The sequence below is a fragment of the Pterocles gutturalis genome, unplaced genomic scaffold (assembly GCF_000699245.1).
Source record: "Pterocles gutturalis isolate BGI_N339 unplaced genomic scaffold, ASM69924v1 scaffold45376, whole genome shotgun sequence".
In the NCBI taxonomy this organism is placed as follows: Eukaryota; Metazoa; Chordata; class Aves; order Pterocliformes; family Pteroclidae; genus Pterocles; species Pterocles gutturalis.
This window is the reverse complement of record NW_010107097.1, coordinates 22,033-40,868: the sequence shown is the minus strand read 5'-3', so window position 1 is coordinate 40,868 and position 18,836 is coordinate 22,033. Positions and strand designations below refer to the sequence as shown.

The 18,836-nt window shown below is 35.2% G+C and overlaps 1 protein-coding gene across 1 annotated transcript in view; it reads right to left on the bottom strand.

Annotated features, from left to right (window-relative positions):
* Positions 1-592: 592 nt before the first annotated feature.
* The window catches only part of LOC104472346 (protein furry homolog-like), a gene marked incomplete at its 3' end in the record, with an annotated part of 37,076 nt that continues 18,832 nt past the window's right edge, over positions 593-18,836 (bottom strand). Inside the window, exons 12-30 of the mRNA XM_010087982.1 lie at positions 18,280-18,366; positions 17,516-17,687; positions 16,678-16,810; positions 16,319-16,426; positions 14,978-15,215; positions 14,157-14,342; positions 13,973-14,059; positions 12,892-13,160; positions 12,271-12,466; positions 11,131-11,255; positions 8,303-8,360; positions 7,213-7,304; positions 5,399-5,571; positions 4,846-5,006; positions 4,197-4,307; positions 3,117-3,271; positions 2,926-3,025; positions 1,621-1,789; positions 593-852 (exon numbers count right to left, since the gene is read on the bottom strand). Coding sequence (XP_010086284.1) covers positions 593-852; positions 1,621-1,789; positions 2,926-3,025; positions 3,117-3,271; positions 4,197-4,307; positions 4,846-5,006; positions 5,399-5,571; positions 7,213-7,304; positions 8,303-8,360; positions 11,131-11,255; positions 12,271-12,466; positions 12,892-13,160; positions 13,973-14,059; positions 14,157-14,342; positions 14,978-15,215; positions 16,319-16,426; positions 16,678-16,810; positions 17,516-17,687; positions 18,280-18,366 — 2,880 coding nt within the window. The remainder of the gene's footprint in view (positions 853-1,620; positions 1,790-2,925; positions 3,026-3,116; positions 3,272-4,196; positions 4,308-4,845; positions 5,007-5,398; positions 5,572-7,212; positions 7,305-8,302; positions 8,361-11,130; positions 11,256-12,270; positions 12,467-12,891; positions 13,161-13,972; positions 14,060-14,156; positions 14,343-14,977; positions 15,216-16,318; positions 16,427-16,677; positions 16,811-17,515; positions 17,688-18,279; positions 18,367-18,836) is intronic.

Here is an 18,836-nt window from a genome sequence, read left to right as displayed (position 1 = left end):
AATTTATATCTATTTTATATATTTATTTTCATATATATATAGAAAAGCTATATAAATTTAGCAGAGATCCATTCTCCCAGCTGCTGACAATCCTGAATAAAATTCCACAGACCATGGGCTGCAAAGAGTTTTTAATTTGTAACTTAAAACATGATCTCTCATCAGTAGGATTTAAAGATACCAAGCACTGGCAGGAGCACTGCATGCAACCAACATTTTTTCTCTGTTGCAAGCAGCTATCACAGGAAGAAAAGCCTATCAGCCTCTGGCACCAAGATCTGTTCCAAAACTCCACTTGGAGATCATAGGTATTCCGGTGACTTGGTATTATCTAGCCATCTATATTGCAAAACAACAGTTATACACTGTTATTACATATAACGATTCCTCTAACACTTTTATTACATATTACTTATTTCTTGTAACACCTCAAAACTACATGGTATAATTTGGGCATACATAAGCAACTCAACAAATACGAACAATAACTCTTGGAAGTTCAGTAACGCAGTATCTCTGACCAGTATTTTATTGTACCTTAAACACAACAATCCACTGGAACAAGACGGAGCGCTAGAGTAAGTAGTTTTACCTTTGCAGTCATATACATCAAGTTGTTCAGAACCATAGCTGTAGCCTGTGGTGATCCCCAGCCTTCTCCCCGTAGCCATCGTCTACTGTTCACCATTATTTCTCTGTCCTTCAAAGAATCTTCTTCATCTTCATCTTGCCGACGAATGGTTGGCAAAGGCTTCAAGTCTACCAGCTCAATATTGTTCATCCATGGCAGCAGATAATGCAGCATCACCTGTCTTCCAGCTGGGTGAGCTGTTTGGATTCTCTGACTTACTTCTGTTATTCAAAAATCAGGTACGTGAATTGCAAATAAAAAATAAGAATTGTTTTGCTAATAACAACCACCATGAGCCCAGTAGAACAGACTGATACGAAGTAATGCTGATACTGACATAATTTTTTGTTTAGCTGATTAATACCATTTCATAATGATAAAGTCCGCAGTCTTCAGTAGACCTACTTGAAGACACTGCTGACAAACAGTATGCTGAAGAAACCATATTAGCATATTATATAGAATATATTAGAATATATATATATTCCTCTAATTGGAGAAAAGAACTGAAAACCTAGAGCATGTAAAAATGTACCAACTTCGGGAAGAAAAACACAAAATTTTTTTCTTCCTCATATTAGTCCTAGTAGGTTTTTTTAATTGATGTGACAGGTTATTACTCTGCAATTGTTTAAAAATCCTACAGAATAATATTTTTAAGAAATTTACAGTAAATAAGAAGAACTCAAAAAACCAATAGAAGAATAATCTTAAAGAACAGTTGCAAATTATCTCTCATGATTTTTCATGGCTATTAGAAAGTCAGTAAAAATGTATTTGATTCATGTTGTTTCCTCTTGAGTATATTTCAAATACAAACAAAGAAAGTAACTTGATAAATTCCATGTTCTCCATTCATTATGACGATATTATCTTATCCTGATTTCAGTGAATTTAATATATAAAGTAATTATTGAAAAATAAGAATTACACATTTTGTACAATGCTTTTGACCTGATAAAGTTTTCTGTTTTGTTTTAAAACCATACCTGAGAAGATTGCAAGTGTTAGTTCAGGATAAGTCCTTGCTAACTCTTCTGACAGTTGATAATATGACACAGAATACAGATGCGGTAAAGGAGAAGGCTGACCCAAAACCCCATCCGTCCGCTGGACTTCCAGTTTGTGAGCATAACGGAACATCTTTGGTTCCAAGATCTACAACAGAAATGTTCAAAATTTGAAGCTAACTATAGAACTACAATGAAAATCTTCATATAAAATCACATTTTAAATTCATGTATCTACTCTCATTTAATGTTTCCTACCTATGCAGATTTCCATACATGTACAGTATTCACCAACACTGTGGTAATTCCATAGAAGTGTAGCTAAAGACTCACTTAATGAGTCTCCAGCAATAAATCTCAGAAATATGCTTTCACAAAATGCTACATGAAATAGAAATTTCTCTATAACAAAATGTGAAATACTATTGACACCTGTATTTCCAAACATCAATTTCTGCTCATCTATAAGACATAGATAGGAGCAATGTAATCTTTGATGTGACAGAGATGCAGCAGGAGGCTAAAGCAGTTTCATACTTTAAAAGTCAGTTTTGGCTGATCTTAAGCAGTGGTGCTCACTTGAGAAGGAAAATGGGGCTGAAAGGGAGGGTGGGTGTGAGTGCTGACATATCATCAGGGGTGTGACTTCTGTGGGTACTTTACTGTTGAATCTAGCTGACAACAAAAATGTTCAAAAAAACCTTCAAGACTTGTGGTCTGAGCCAGGAGCAGCACAGATTTATTTATTTATTTTTAAGCACTAATGCTGCCTGTGATTAAGCTTACCCCTAAATGACCTTGGAGAGGAATATACAAAAGTAAACTAAATGTCTAACAAGATTTTTACTATGATCTCTCCACACAGATGGATGAAAAAGTGTTTGGTATTAATGCAAAAACCAGAAAACTGACTGCTACTCCAGCAGACAGAGTAAAGGCACAGGAAGTAATATGATTCTCTGTAAGGTCCTTTTGGACAAATGGAGCTATATACCACTTTGTTTCTGGGCCAAACTAGAAGAATCTTCATTTAGATCTTGTCTCTTGAAAAAGCAGATATGAAAGTACAAGTCTTGAGTGCTTAGTTCATGAAAACAGACACACTTCCACTGAAGCGTATTTGTGCCAAGTAAAGATCTGGCCTAGCTACATACTAAAATAGAGAAGGAAAAAAAAAATACATACATTGCATTTCACTACCAGACAACTAAATAATAACAGAATTATTTTTTTAAAAAAGACAAAGACAATTCTTATTTAGAAAAAAAAAAATTGCTTACAAACCTGTAATAGTTGCATAGCAACTTCATAGATAGCCCTAGTAGAATCAGCTGCTTTAAATAGTATCAGATTCAGGAGGGTCACTGTATCACACTGGTAATCCCTAGGGAAAAATTGCAAGTGTGAAAACACTTTTTGAAATGAAAGCACACTTTGAAAATGAAAGTTTCAAGTTTTGAAAAATGCTGTAGTACCTGTTTTGGAACACGCTGGCTATGGCTTTAAAACAGCCAGCTGCTACCCGCTTGGAACCTGTGTAACACCGGTCTACGGCCCAGTACATGAGGTTACTCTGGTCAGGGTTGAGTTCCAAGAGCAGCATGACTGCCTCACAGCCTAGCTGGTGAACCTGTTTTCCAGAAAAGAACCAATACATATTTATAAATAGAGAAAAAAAGGCCAACTTACAAAAATGGCATAATATAGGGAAATAGATATTTAATTTAAAAAAAACCAAAACACAAAAACCTGCAATACACAGAATTTGTTCCATCTAAAAACAATGAGATCACAGCTTAAAATAACAGGTAATTCTATCAAAACTCTTTAATGTTCAACTTGCACACACAGTCAGAAATTACTGAAGCAAATAACTAGATAGCTCAACTAACTTTTTTCCCTCAGTTCTAAGGCTACCTAGAGCTATTTACTATTTTCACTTGTCATACTACAAGCTGAACCCCGACCTGAAAGCAGAGAAGAGAAAAGCACTTACACATATTCATGAATTCCAGTGGGATACAAGGGACAGATCTACGTGGAGATGTGCACGTTCTCTTGAATCAAAGTAGCCCACTGAAGCTGTATTTTTACGTAGTTGCAGTATTCATGCAATGAAGGCCCTATCTTTTAAATCTAAAGCTTGCCTTATTGTTTAAATGTAAAGCTCTGTCTTCATAACACCACAGGACCCCCAACAGACTCTACAGTCTCACAAGACTTCATGTTCAAAATCTCATCTTTAAATTTTTAGAAGATCTGCTTATTACTACAACTTAAGCCAGCTGATTAGTTTATAAATAATACATCACGTTTCACTCCTTGCCCTTTCCTCTTCCATTCTGTTTTGTCTTTTCTTAGACTGTAATTAGAAACTGCCTTCTTTGAGAGGGTGAATACACATATTAAGGATGGTGCAAAAATATGTAATACTAAAAACAGCTTTGCCCTTAAGTCACTCTAAAGCACTTAGGTCAATCTGACCGCAAAACTCATTAAAGCATATGTTGACGGCAGTGAGAGTTGTAAACCAATATTGACATTGCCTGTATTACCTTTTTATCTTGTGAATCCAAAATATTATCCAGCCATTTGTATAAATAGCCATCAGATGAGAGCCCAACATTATCTGCAACAGGGCCACAACACAGTACAGCAGACATAGCCTTTAGAAAGTAATTGAAAAACACTAGATTTTAATAACTCAAATATAGGAAGTGCTTTTACCAAGTCCATTAAAATACTAGAAAATTAACTTCTATTCAGTCAAGGGAGGAAGACCAAGGCTAATAAAAAACTGTTTAACATCTTGTTCAAGAAATTATCAAATAATGTTTTTCTCAACTCTCAAATACAAGGAACTGTCAATACTGAAATGCTGAGATATGTAAGAGTTAATATGCCAGTTCGATTGTTAACGTACTGTTACATGAAAGCCTTTCTCCTTAGGCAACTGAGGACAAAAATCACGGGAAGTGAACATTTAGTAGTAATTTTAAGAAATTCTTATAGCAAATGCAATAGTTTACAGTATGGAAAAAGCTGAACCATCATAAAAACACACGTAGGCAGAAGAGAAAAATAATTAAGCCATGAAAGGCAATAAGGTTGTGAAAACCACATCCAAAAAGCCCAAATGTTAAATTTGCGTTAGCAAAGGCGACATAACAATCTATTTCCAAAATTCAAAAAGTGCTAAAATACCTTTAATGCACAGTATTGGTGTCTGTTTATTCGCATGTTCCTATCACTGTATCTGTCGAGGGGAGTAAACATGATACTAAAAGGACCTGCCCAATGACTGAACAACATAAAGAGACTATGGCGTAGACTCTGCTGCGGAAAGACACTTCTTCTCTGGTGTACTGTAAGAAATGCACAGAGTTAGACACACTCTTCTTGTCATTCTTTAAAATAAAGTATGCAAAACAGAAACAGACCCAAACAATGAATATAAAATGAAAAAATCAATGTAAAGACACATTATTTCAACATCATAATAGCTGGCTGCAGGTTTACTACCTTCCTGTTTAACGCTGCTAGTGTACAAGGACAAGCTATTTATTAGTCTGGAAAATTTAAATGCACTGCCAACAAACAAGACTTTTGATAAATAAGAAAATCACTTGTATACTTCCAAACAGTATCAAAAATACACCTTCAAAACTCTTACTGCTGAAGTTATATTCAAAACTGATGGCATAAAGTATTTCTATTAAAGACAGTCATCAGAAGTTACCACAGCATTTTCACATACCTGGAACATTTTGAATTATATTTGCCACTAAGGCACTAAAATGGCATCGGATATCTTTCAATGTATCAGAATCCTTTTCATTTTCTGCTTCTAGGAGTTGTCTCGTTAGATCAACGTACTCAAGTAAAGTGTTGTTGAGGGAATGTGTTTCATTATCAAGGCCACCACTTGCACTTAAAAATGAAATTAAAAAAAAATCAAATAGTATGATAAGTACACACAATGATTTTTTAAAACAATCCTTATTTTTTGTCTTTAAAAAACCCCATACAATCTCATCACTGCAAATATTTAATTCAAAGTCATTTCTTCACCCAGATTCTATTTCAGAGTTAAATAACAAGCTCCGAACTAATAATCAAGTGCCACTATCACAAGTCACTGGTCTTTCCACAGAATTAGTTCTCATGCTGGGGACAAGTGTTAAAAATAATAATAAAAACCCCCCAAACAACCACTCCCACCTCTCCTCCCCCCCCAGAAAAACCCCATGCAATGTGTAAACCAGAAAAAAATAATTACTACTACTTGACATCTATATTGCATACTGATTTTTGGGAGTCAGTCAAGATGTTCAGCACTTCATGACATGCTACTATTAGTAGATTAAACCAATTTATTAACTTTATATATTCACTTCCCATCTTCATTGTTTTAGCATCTGACTAGACATCGGTACTAAACTAAATAAGGAGATTAAAGACTGCATATGATTCAAACCTGCCCTCCTTTGAAAAACAATTGTTAGAAGGGTGATTCCTGTCCTCTCGGCTCCCTCCATAATTTTTCCACATTTGTATTCAAGACAACTGAAAAACATGCCTGGCACACCAAAGGCAGGATGAGGAGCTTTATGGTAGCCTTTAATTGCTTGCTAGCTTCCACCATAGAGACAGACTGGCCTCAGAGAGAAAAGCTGACAAAGTTCCAGGGTGCAGACTGTGGTTTGGAGGTATTTTACATGCACTAATTAAACACCAGTGAGCACCTTAGAAGATAAGAAGGGAGAGTACGATTTTAATGGCTGGGCTCTGAAAAATCTGCATGCCAAAAGGAAGAAAGGCATTTTAGCAATGCTTCTGAGGCAACACTCTGAAAGATACTGTGGAGCACCTTCCTTAAAGATTGAGAATTTCACATTCATCATATTGCTAAGGTTGACAAAGAAATATTTAAGCATCATTGTCTACCAGAAAAGGAGGAGCTAGCCTAGCCATCTCATAGCCTACTTGCTCTTATACAACTCCACCTGCATTAAAAAAAAATAATTGTAATTGACTTGTAAAACATACATCAGAATTTTAAGTCTTCTTTCAAAGTGTCCCTACACAAGTAGGGTAAACTAATAAAAAAACCCCTAACCCAGTTAATGTTCTGCCTCCCTCAGAAAGAAAAAGGTCCAATACTAATACACAGTAGCCCTCTCTGCATAGGACATGCTGACTAGCATCAGGACTCCAGGTGACGAAGAATTCCAGATGGATTACAGAATAGTTGTAACTTGCCTTTTCCAATTCACGTAACTGGTGCGCCGTTTGAGCACACACAAAAAGGAACACGACACTGCCTGTTCAATGCAATGACCTGGTAAATAGTAGCATTTCAAATAAAACAAAGACCACTCTGACAAAACACATGGAGGAGGGAGGGTCTAGAAAGCCAGTGAAGTTCTCAGTTTTATAAAATCATGTCTATTTATTTAGTGGTGTACTCAAACTCACTGAAGAATTTTGCATGCTTGTTATACTGCGTCATAAGAATACTAGTGACTTCATTCTGAATCATAAACATCTTCTGATCAGTGCTGCCCCTACCTGTGACTAATGACACCAGCATCTGCCAACAGTTCAAATATTCGTACTAGCTGTACTCGTAAAATATCTCGACGCCTGCGCCGTTTCATGTTCTATTCAACAGAGGAAACACAAAATTAAATGAGCCAGAGGAAACACTAACTATAAAACCAGCGTGGCATATAAACGCATTATTATATCTGTACTACAACTGTCATCAATTAGCAGGGGTGCAAACCTTTTAAGATGAGTAATCAAAATTGCTAGCAATTTTAATAATGAACATAATTTTTCCCTGTTGCAAATCCAAGAAAAACTACATTTGCTATTACATATATCAGCAAAATAATATTTTTTTTCAGTCTCCTGTTGCAAAGTGCAAAACATAAAACGATGAACTGAAGTACAAATGCCAATCTTTCTACATTTTTGCACGCAAGGCTGACTAAACATACTACAGCCCAGTAAAATTTTGAAACAGAAGTGATATTCCTTCACATCATCTGTACTTAATTACAAATTTATTACTAATAAGAATTATAGTTACCACAAAAAATACTGAGTAATCTTCTCTGAGTTTGTGTTTGCAGAGATTACTATTTCTAGGAATATCTGCTGAGGCTTCTAAACCCTGCTGTAAAACATGCTCTCCATAAGAAAATTTTTAGTCACAGCAGTCAGCCAGGTGAGCTCACAGCTCTTTTCATTTAAAAAAAATAAACAAAGTTGCAGACAGTAGAACTCAATTCTGTGTCTCAGGTACTACTAACTGTGGGCATGTTATTGACGATACAATGAAGTAACAATTGTGTAAAACTATGCTTAAGTAAAAGGAATTTAAAAAATGTCGGAAAGGTTACAGTCATTTTTTCATCATTTGAAACAAAATCTCTTTGATACAGGAATAATACAGAGCTCAAAAAAAACACAAAGCTTTTCTAATGTAAACAGCTCACAATCATTTTTAAAAAGTAACATTTCACCTTTTTACCTGCTATACTGACAGTTTTTAGGTACAGAAATTAAAGAACATTACTAATATTTCTTTACCACCATTTGTGAGAAGATACTTAAAACTGTGTACTGAATACAGTGGAAAATATCTAATTACCTCTGGCCTTCTTTCAAGTGCTTCCTTAATTATAGGATGCAATTCTTCTATTAGTTCCCTGAATTAAAAGAATTAAAAGCATAAAAACAATCATAAAATTAATGTGTCTACTGAAAGACGTTTCACAGCAACTAGTGTTACAATATAACTTAAAATGCCCTCAGGTTTTCCTTCTTTACCTGTAGGTTTCTGAAATAAATCAGCAATGTCTTCTAGAAAGATATGTTTCCTAGTTTAAAGACAGACTACCAAAAGGATGTCTCAATAATTACCACTAAATTTGCATTCAACAAGAATTATGGCATATTTCTGTCACAGACAACTTTCATTTATTTTCATATTCGGGGTTTAACAAAGCCTTATGGTGCAATTAGATACTATTAGAAAAAAAAAATATGTTGGCAGCTTACAATCCAATGCTCTTTCGGTTGTCATGATTCATTTGGTTGTTAATAAATATTGTTTTTTGTAAGGCAAATAATGCTATGCTTTAGACTAGAAGCCAGACTAGTCTCTGAAAACTGAAAAAGACCATGCTTTGATGCTGTGGTTACATTCCCAATTTGTTCTGAAGCTCCAGTTTTTATTACTACTCAGTTCTTTCTGCCAAACTGAGACACTCTTACAACTCCAAAAAGAGTGCAGAGAAAGGGGAAGGAGATCAGCAGTATGGACCTATACAGAGAAAATACTACGGTAAAAACATATTGGGTTTACTTTAATATTTGTTAACATAGTAACTACCACCTCCACTTTAGATTTCTTGGAGTGTGACACATTTTTCTACTTCCAGTGCTATTGTAATTCTGATATATCAACAGAATAAACCGCTCCAAGTTTTTAATGGTAAATGAGTGATTCTTCCGCTTTATCTTTCAAAGGTCCTTCTTCAGATAATGGGTCCAGGTGAACAGAAAGATGCACAAACTTTTGCCATGTACTCAATTACAAGAGACTTAACAATGGTCAGTGATTTTTTATATTTTCTTTCAAATGTAGGAAACAGAAAAGAATTTGGAAGGCGCTTTTTTTGTGTTAAAACATAGTAAAGGATCAGCTTCCAATGGAGAGCAAGAGACACCTAGACAAGTTCACGTGATCAGTAACAGAAAACAAAAGAGAAAAAGAATATTCTAGCAAGTTTAAGTGGACTGCATATACACATAATCTATAATGAAAAAAGCTCCTGAGTAAAAAATACCAAGTGCAGAGGAACAGTGCTTAAAAAAACAAATGGTGAAGGATGGGCTACTGTTAACATCTGGTGTGAGTACGCACGTTGGACAGAGGAAAAAAGCTAGTCGTCAGAAACAAAATGTAATTCAGAAAAAGAAATCAGAAGACTGATGAAAATCAGATACTTTTTAAGTTTGCTGAATAAACTGTTTCTAATTTAGAAAACAAGAATTTCTGGTTAAATCCCTTCTAAAAGCATTTTCTAGACTTGTAGAGCACAATTATGATTTAAACTGTTCTGCTGATCTTCAGGGTCATGGGACGAAGTCTTGCTTTATTCCTGGTAGGAAAGTAAAGTCAGATATGATATACAATTTGAAGATTATCTATCAAAGGAGTAAACCAGAATACTACCACCAAGAACTTGGCATTACGATTTAAAATACATCTTTGGCTCATCTGCCATAATATGGGACACAAGTGATTGGAGAGAAGCAGCATCTCATTCAAAACCCAGAGTGTTAGTGATCCCTGGTTTCTTCTGCAGAAGCAGAGTTGGTTGCTATAGCCTGGTACAACTCCCTAACTCTCCATTATAAGAGGCTGGCTGCTGTCAGAGAACACCCAATGCTGAGCACTGGCCTTCCCAGGAAGTTTTCTTCCCCTCAGATGTTCTCGCTCTTCATCCATCCTCCACAAAGCAAGAGCTGTCAGTTGAGGATGGTGTCATAGAGATGCATTTTAAAATGCATCGCTTCCTGGCACAGAGCTGCCATTTCACCTTAGTGGATTTGTGCTACACATTGACAGTACAGTACATTAGGATCTGAAGAAAAGTACAGTGCAGTTGAGGTAGGAATGCCATCGTGGCTAGATAGACCATCCTGAACTAGGCATTTATAAAAAGACTTGTCACAATAGGATAACAAGAAGTTTTGGATTACGAGCTGAGTACAAATATGCTGAACATGATGTATGAAATTAAAGTGACTTGGCACAGATTTAATTCTGCTACGGTAGATCACAGTTACCAGCACCCAAACTAATCCACATGGACTTGTCATTCGTGCAACATATGAGAAAGGTGTATTAGTTACGAAGTTACAGGAAGTTTATACAGAAAGAAAAGGAAAGGCAGGGGGAGAGGGATGCACCACTAACTTCAGAAGCTTCAGCACTAGTCAGAAAACAGTGTCAACTAGTTTTTTTTTAGTTTGATCCAAAGAATCTCTTTTTAGAATAGTTATAATGAATCTCCTACACATAAAGAGCTCAGAAACATGCTTGTTGGCAATACCAATAAGGAAGAGTTTATTAACACTTACAAACATGATTATAATATTTCAAATGTTAGAAGTCCATACAGTATGTTTTTTCACATAAGGGCAGCCTTGAAAATTAATAAAAGGCAGCTGTTTATTGTTTCAACTAACTTACTTTTTCTTTACACAGACATGACCTCTACATAAAATTATTTCAACCTCTAATATCTTTATCACACCACTAATTGCTAGAAAAGACAATGGTAATCAGTTTTCACAGCTTTTTTAAAAAGTCTTAAAATAAAAAAAAAGCTAACCTTTTTTCCCTGAACTCTGATTCCCCAGCTTCGTAATCAATTAGCATAGAAACAGATGAAACACAATAGTTACCTAAAAGCTCCTGGGTTGGTCCTGCCAAGTCCCAGCACAAGGGATTCTGTAATTTCCATGCTCTCAGAGCGCATCATTGGAACTATGTGTTTAAACAGGGAGGAAGGGGATGGAATGCCAATGATCTAAGAAGAAAACCAGAATAAACCAGAATGAAGTAGTTACCAAACAATCAGGTGGTGTGACATTAAAACATCTGCTGTAATTCTACAGTTTTCTCACACTGATCAGTGACTTAAAACAATAAAAATTAAATTTTTGACCTTTGACATGGAAAAGGACTTTCTGAAATACTGAAGTAATACTAAGTAGTTCTCCATTCCTTGTATAAATGAATTTTCATTGTCAGACAGGGCTCAACACAACAAACAGATGATTTGCACATTTAGTGTATCTGTCCTTCGGGAGAGGAACCAAACTTCTGGTGTCCAACTTCTTAGACTCTGTTGCAGCTCTCAAAGAGAACAAAGCTTTCAGTCTACAGTTTCTCAGATTTAGGGAAAGGATCTTGGTAATGAACAAGTGGAATAGGTTGCTTCTGCCAAAAATCTGCTGCATAGTTCATGAGTTATCTTCACATGATACTGCACCTTCTACAGGAAGCCAAAAAGGGGAACAAAAAGAAGCAAAGAAGCAGAAAACAAACAAACAAACAAACAAAAAAACCACCACAGAAAAACAAACTTCAGGTGATATGAAGCAAGTCAGACAGAAAACTGTCTGTGACTGGGAAAAATATAACAAATACGTCACTGCTTCAGCTGCTGAAGTGAGAGGCTTATTTGCTCAGAATTGCAGAAGTCCGCTGACAGTAAAAGAAAAAAAAAAAAAGGAAAAAAAACCTTAATGGTAAAAAAACCATTTCCTCATTAGTGCAGATAAGACTTTGAGACTGGGTTAATGTTTTCACAACATGATTAGACTTTGCCTTAAAAAACATAAACAGAAAAGCCTCTACAACAGATTGGGAAAAGCTAACTGAAACACTATCATAAACAAATGAAGGACAAATTATACTAAAACATGTTTTCCGACAAATTACACCAGTTTCTAAGAATTGTGATAGTTACTATAAGCCTCAGGTGTTTCTACTTCCAATAACATGTAGACTTATTTACAGTAAGCATTAGAAGAACCTACTCTTGAATCAATGCTATAACCACTGTCAGGAGTAGACGCCAGCGTCTCAGGAGGGGAACATCTCACAGAGCCTGTGGAGGTGGAGGAGTTTGAAGAAGATGCTGCACTGCAGCAAAGAATCAGGTAGTTTCTCCAGAGCCCAATATAGGAGTCACTGCTTGTAGTAGTATTCACTTTCTTTGCATTGATGGGGCTACTATTAAAAAAAAAAAAAAAAAAGCAAGCTCAGTATATTAAAGAAAGCTTACCAGGTTTCACTTTGGTTTTCTAATGAATTTATTTTTCAATTATGCATATGCCATCACTTAAAAATTGTTACCACAGTGAACTCTGAATAAATTGTTCAGAATAGACACCTACATCAAGAACGTATGCTTTTATAGTCAAATCTGTTTAACTACGATAAGGCCAAAGGCATGGATTAATTAATCTTTTTAGCAGATAACTTTTTTCCAGATAGAAGTGCTTTGATTTTTTTGTTATATAAAGCTGAATTTAACCCACTGAAAATATCAACAGTGTATACATCACCTCACTGAAACACAATGACATTACAATGATGATAAGTCTTGAAAGAATACGCCATATAATATGTTATATTTACTTTAGGAATTAACTTACTTTATATCCACTTGTGGAGACAGTAGTTGGAGTCTGGTATAAGCAAATGTCCAAGCATAGCTTACAGCTGTTGGGCAGTGTTTTGGAAGATTTTCCTGTTTCATAAAACTTGAGAGACTTATAATCCATGGATCTTGGCCTTGAGTCACATGTGCAAATATCCATATATGTGATGGACTGACCACATCAAACTGGTGGCTGATTGGGGAGGAATTCCAGTCAGCCAGAGTTTGTAAATCTATTGAACTGGGACAGTACAGTAAAGTAGTCTGTGTGTATAAAAAAGAGAACAAGGCAATATTTAATATCCACATATACTAAATAACAATCTCTTCATTGTTAAATATCTAATGAAGTATCAGTGTCAAAACCACATTTGCAATAGATAAAACACATTACTTAATTTATGAGGTTTTTTTTACAGAAGTTCCTAATGTGGACAGTTATATAAACATGCTGTTAGGGAAGGACCTGGACACAGGAAATAGAAAATTCTAGAAAAAGGTCGTTTCATTCATGATACTCAATTTTTCCAAAAAATTATGGACTCTAAAAACCTTATTACTGAATTCCAACTTGTTTCCTAAACCTAAAATCAGAAGAGCTTCTCATTGATACTTAAGAGTTAATTATAAATATATAAATATGGAATTCAGTTGTTTTTCATTGATAGTTATTTATAGCTTTCATCACAGATAAAAGACACACTGACTGTTAAGACACCGTGTCGCTGCAGAAAAAAGGCAGTGGTCTTTGCTTCAAAGAAATGGTAATCTATGAACAAGATGAGAAAAAAATAGATTTAAACATCGTTCTCCGCGTGTATACAGTAGCCATAGTGACAAACTATTGATCAGAGAGCATACAATGGTGGTGTCAGCTTCACAACATTCCTTAATTTTTTTTGAGGGGGTGTTTTTTTGTTTGGTTGGCTTTGTTTGTTTTTCTAAGATGATAAATTGCTGCTAAAGTTTAGCATGAACATAGTGCCACTTTCATTTAAAATATATACAATTTGTTTGGGACAGTTTTGCAGAATTACCTTATCTTACATCCAACCTAACTTAAAAACCTGTCCTACCTGGTCAGCCCCAGTGAGATGTATGAAACTCTCCAGGATAGTAGCACTTAGTCTGTCCATTACATCTATAGCCAAGTCATCATCACTCTGCAAAAGACAAAATGCAAAGCATAAAAAACTCAAAGAAAGTCAAGAGAAAAGCAGCTTCATTAAGCAGTCAGAAGAATGGGTCACTGACTCTTACCTTAGAAATTTCTAAAAGTGTGAACAAGGCCCTTATTTCTCTGAGAACACTGACAGCTAATCTCCTGGTGGCAGGCCTTGTGCTGCAGAGGATGACCAAAGCAAAGCCTTCCACCACGTGGAATACACTAGAATAAAGGGCCCTCTCCAGAGGAAGGGTATTGGCAGCTCCATTGGATACACCATGCTAAGCAAAAGATGGCAGAAGTTAAGCAAATTAAAAGAAAAGTAAACACAATCAAGTCATAGTTCCATTATTGATGATGGCAGAATTTATCATAAGACATTTAGATCTTGTTTGGCTACTAGTCAAATATTGCATAATAAGAATGGCAGAAATATTCAGCTACTTTGTTTTTTTAGTATGTCTCTGAATTCAGTCCAAACAAATATCCCAAGAAAGTCTTTCTTATTTTATTTTCTCACAAGAATGATGCAGTGAGGGCAAAATTAAAAATAAATACATACTACTCTTACGTATAGGACTATATAAAATTAAATTATTTGAAACCTTTCTGTTTGCTAGTAAAAAGCAGTGCTTTTTTTCTAGTGCTACTGTGTAATCACTTCTACTCAACACATTTCCAGTTACACATGATGACTTTTGGTGTAAGCAAAACTGTGGCCACGAATTAGTATTCAGGAAATACTTAATTTTTTGACAAAGATGCTGATTTAAAATTATAGGTCTAAAAACTCTTCAAGCACTCTAAGAAAGTAAGCTGAATTTTTATTACTTAACAAAAACAATAATGCCTACCAATAAAATTGTATGTAGATTCAAATTACATTTTTACATCAACGGACCTTATTTAGAAATACCTGAGAATCTTGGTTTTTATTGTGCATTTGGGCTGCTTGTTTCCACTGATTTATGAGCTGCACTAACATTTTTACTGCATTGTCAAGAAGCGTTGGGTGGACATCAGTCACTTCACGCACAATAAAATATACAAATCCTGAAAGAACATCTTCCCGCCAATCTGGAAAATCAAGCATTAATGCTTGGAGAGTATTGAAAGCCAAGGCACGAAGTTCTTCATCCATATGAATTGTCAGCCTGTTTAGAAAAAATACTGGTATCATCACCCTACATTGGCATACTCTTAACCAGCCTTTAAAAAATTAAAGTTTGGTGTTAACTCTTCCTTCTTTACTGTACAACATAGAACACTTCCACACAGATGCATTTTCTGCACCGAATACATCTGATAAACTGGTTCCTAACAGAAGGCACTACTACTACAGCAAAATAATGTAAGACTTCAGAAAACTTGAGATGGTCAAGTCTTTCATAGAGGCACATCTTTGCATACATCTGAACAACCACCTTAGAGCTTAGTAGGCAGCCACTCTGTGATGTACAGATTGTTTTCTTCATATTAAAATTCAAAAGATCAGATTATTTTTGTAGATAAAGCAGCTTTACCTTGGATATGAGAAAAAACTTGCAAAAAAAGTTTGTATATATACTTAAAAAGATGTCTCAGTCTGCTATGATAGAAACTTATCCAGCACTGTACTATCATTTAATACCTTGTGTCTTTTATGCCATTTTTGTCACTGAAGAAAAATTGTTAGACAAACCTTAGCCTCCCACATTATTATTAACTTTTATATATATGTGTCTCCACACGCTATATTCAAATGAATTTATAATTTCAAAGTGAAAAGCTGCGCTGTATTCCTGCAACAAGACCATTTTTGTACTAAAACTGAGGGGGGGAGGGCGGATAAAAAAACCAAGGAAAAAAAGGAAAAAAAAAAGGAAGGTTTATCACTCTAGTAATATGTAAAGACTGTCTGCATGTAACACAATGACATATTCTCATTAAATGCTCAGTTTACCCACCTGCAAACACCTGCTTGGCCAGTTGTCTCAGTTACTTAACAATACTGATAAGGCACATTCAATTTAAACCGAGATAAGAGATGGGAAGAATATAGGTAGTAGTGGACCAAAAAAATGGAAAAAGGAAGCAGGATTAGTAAATAATAATTAAAAAAAAGTTTTCCATGAGTGCCTGCCTTATATTTTGGTAATGTCAAACACAAATGCCTTTATGATAATTTATAGTACGAGCAACGGGGCGGAGGGGAATAACAGTAGTAACAAGAAGATAAAACAAGTTCAAGAAACAAAGCAACAGAAGTAAATTTTACCTTGCAAGCAATTCAATGAGGTCAGTCCTGCTCATGCCATCTGGAATCAGTCTTGGGATAGCAGCAATACAAGTTCTGAACAAATCTATTTTAGGTTTTCTCTCACCCCTACAAAAACAGTTTACAAGCAACAAAACATCAGGAAAAATCCACTTCAGTATACCACAAATATTTTCAATTTCATGTGAAAACTAAGGAGCTAACAAAAATTTTTATCATTAATTAATGAAATTAACACTCATTTAATAGTCAAGTAAAAAGCCAACAACTGGAATGCATTAATCATGGCATCTGTAACATTACAGCATAAAAATAACGATGCAACTTTGACAGTGAAAATACTGTAAATCAGTACATACGTAATCATGTCTTCAGGTTCTTTATTGGACATCTGCACACTAGTCATGCACATGGGCCTTCCAACTTCTTTGTCCAAATGCCTAAGAATGCTATCTAGTGCTTTTCTGACTTGAGGGTAGTATATGGACATTCCTGAAAAGCCAAAGAGTTCTGATCACCTCTTGCATTTGTTCTCATTTAGTTCTGACATTTTTAATAAAATATCTGCCACTTATTCAGCTTAAGAAAAAGTTCTTCTTGTATAAAAGATGACATAAAACACACACTTTAAGTGTCAAAAGAAATGCTTGTTAAATGAGTAGTAGGAGGTATTACATGAAAGTAGAAGTTTCTTTCAGAAAGAACATAAGCAAGGAAGCAACCATTAGTTGCTTTTCTGTTTCCTCAATTTTGAGCATTTTAGTTCTAGTTTAAATTTTACATATTGAAACAGTACTTTAGAGATGACCTCCTCATCCACAGAAGATCAATAGAGCACAGTGATCAAAACTGTCTTACTTCACTTCAGCTGTGGGACACTTGGGACATTCTAGAATGACATCAAGGCAACAAAACCTCCATGCTATTTACCACACTAACTGCACTCAGGCTTCTTCGTGCTAATTTTAATTTGGCAGTGCAGAACACTTCAAAAACAGCCATGGATTTGGTCTCGGACCCCAGAAGGTCAATACTGTCTAAAAGCCCTCTCTAAAGAATCAAAGCAATTCTGTTAAAATTAGATTCTAGCAAACAAAATAAATACTGAAATAAAGTTACACAAATACACTGTTTGAGAATAACTGAGAATATAGATGCATGTATCAGAATATCAACTCACAAAAGAATACAACATACCTATAACTTTTGCTTCCTCATCTGTCAGTGTTTTATTAAGAAAAATTTTCTTCACACGGAGAGTATTTCCTGAGGGAAGAACAACTCCTGTTGTTGGCATTGGTGGTTCACCATCTTTTTGCTGTAAGCTATCTGCTATTACAAGGAAGACTCTGAGGCCAATATTCATCCTCTTCAACAGCAAAAAAAAGGGAAGAAAAAGGAAAGAGAAAACAGAAGAAATCAGAACATTAAAGTAACACAGATGAGGCAAAACATAAATTGCATTTTTCCTCTCTTAAACAGACAGCACTATGGCTCCAGTAGAATAGGCATTATTTAAATGTTACATATTAGGGTAAAGTAACAAGAATAAAGTTTTAAGTCTTCAGTGCCTCCCCACAATTCTGATTCCAGTTAACCGACTTAGCATGGGCTAACATACCAAATATTTCATAGCACAGAGCACTAAAGGACTTAACATGAAGCTCAAGAATGACAGACATTGCTCAAACATTTCATCTGATAGATGGGCTCTTGAACCGTAACAGCTAGGTATGAGTTCCCTGAAAAAAGGCTTTACAGCTATCCTGTAACAAAAACGTAACCAGAAATGAAACAACAGTTGTGCATAACCAAAATTACTACTTTAGTTTTAGCAGAACACCCCTTCAGATATACATTAATCTGTTTTCATCCTGGCTCAAAAATAGTTAACCACTTTCTCCTAAAAAAATCCTCCAACACCCTGTTCTCGCTACATGCAAGTAATGAGCTCTTTTTACCTCTGGATTAATAGTGAAGGTTTTAGGTGATTTTCCAACACTAAGAAGATCAAATATTATTTCTTTCATTGCAAAATCCAAACGTTCCTGTAAAGGAAAATACATTGATATGATCATCTCTTTTCTGTTAATATGCATAGTTTTAACTTCTGGGTATCAGGTGCTGAGTAGTATGTCTCAAAAGTTTAAAAAAATAAGAATAAAAAAGTTTTTAAAATATCCCTTTTTTCCTTTTTATTCTTATGACTTAATGTTCTTTTTTAAATAGTACAATTTAACACAGCTCATCCCCTGATATGGTTGAACCATTTCTTCTGAAAAAATTACCAGACAATTCTGCTCAGGTCAAACACATTTCTACAAATGAGACGAACTGTTTTAGATAAATAGAAATTAGTGGTAAAAAGAGGAGCCCTAGGAAACAAATATAAACAGTGAATGGTTGCATGTCCTGCCTCATCTCTGTATGACCAGAATCAAATAATTTTGGAAGCTGAAACACAGACAAGTTATCTGCAAGACAAGAGAACGTCTCTAATCTATAAGGTTACAGATGA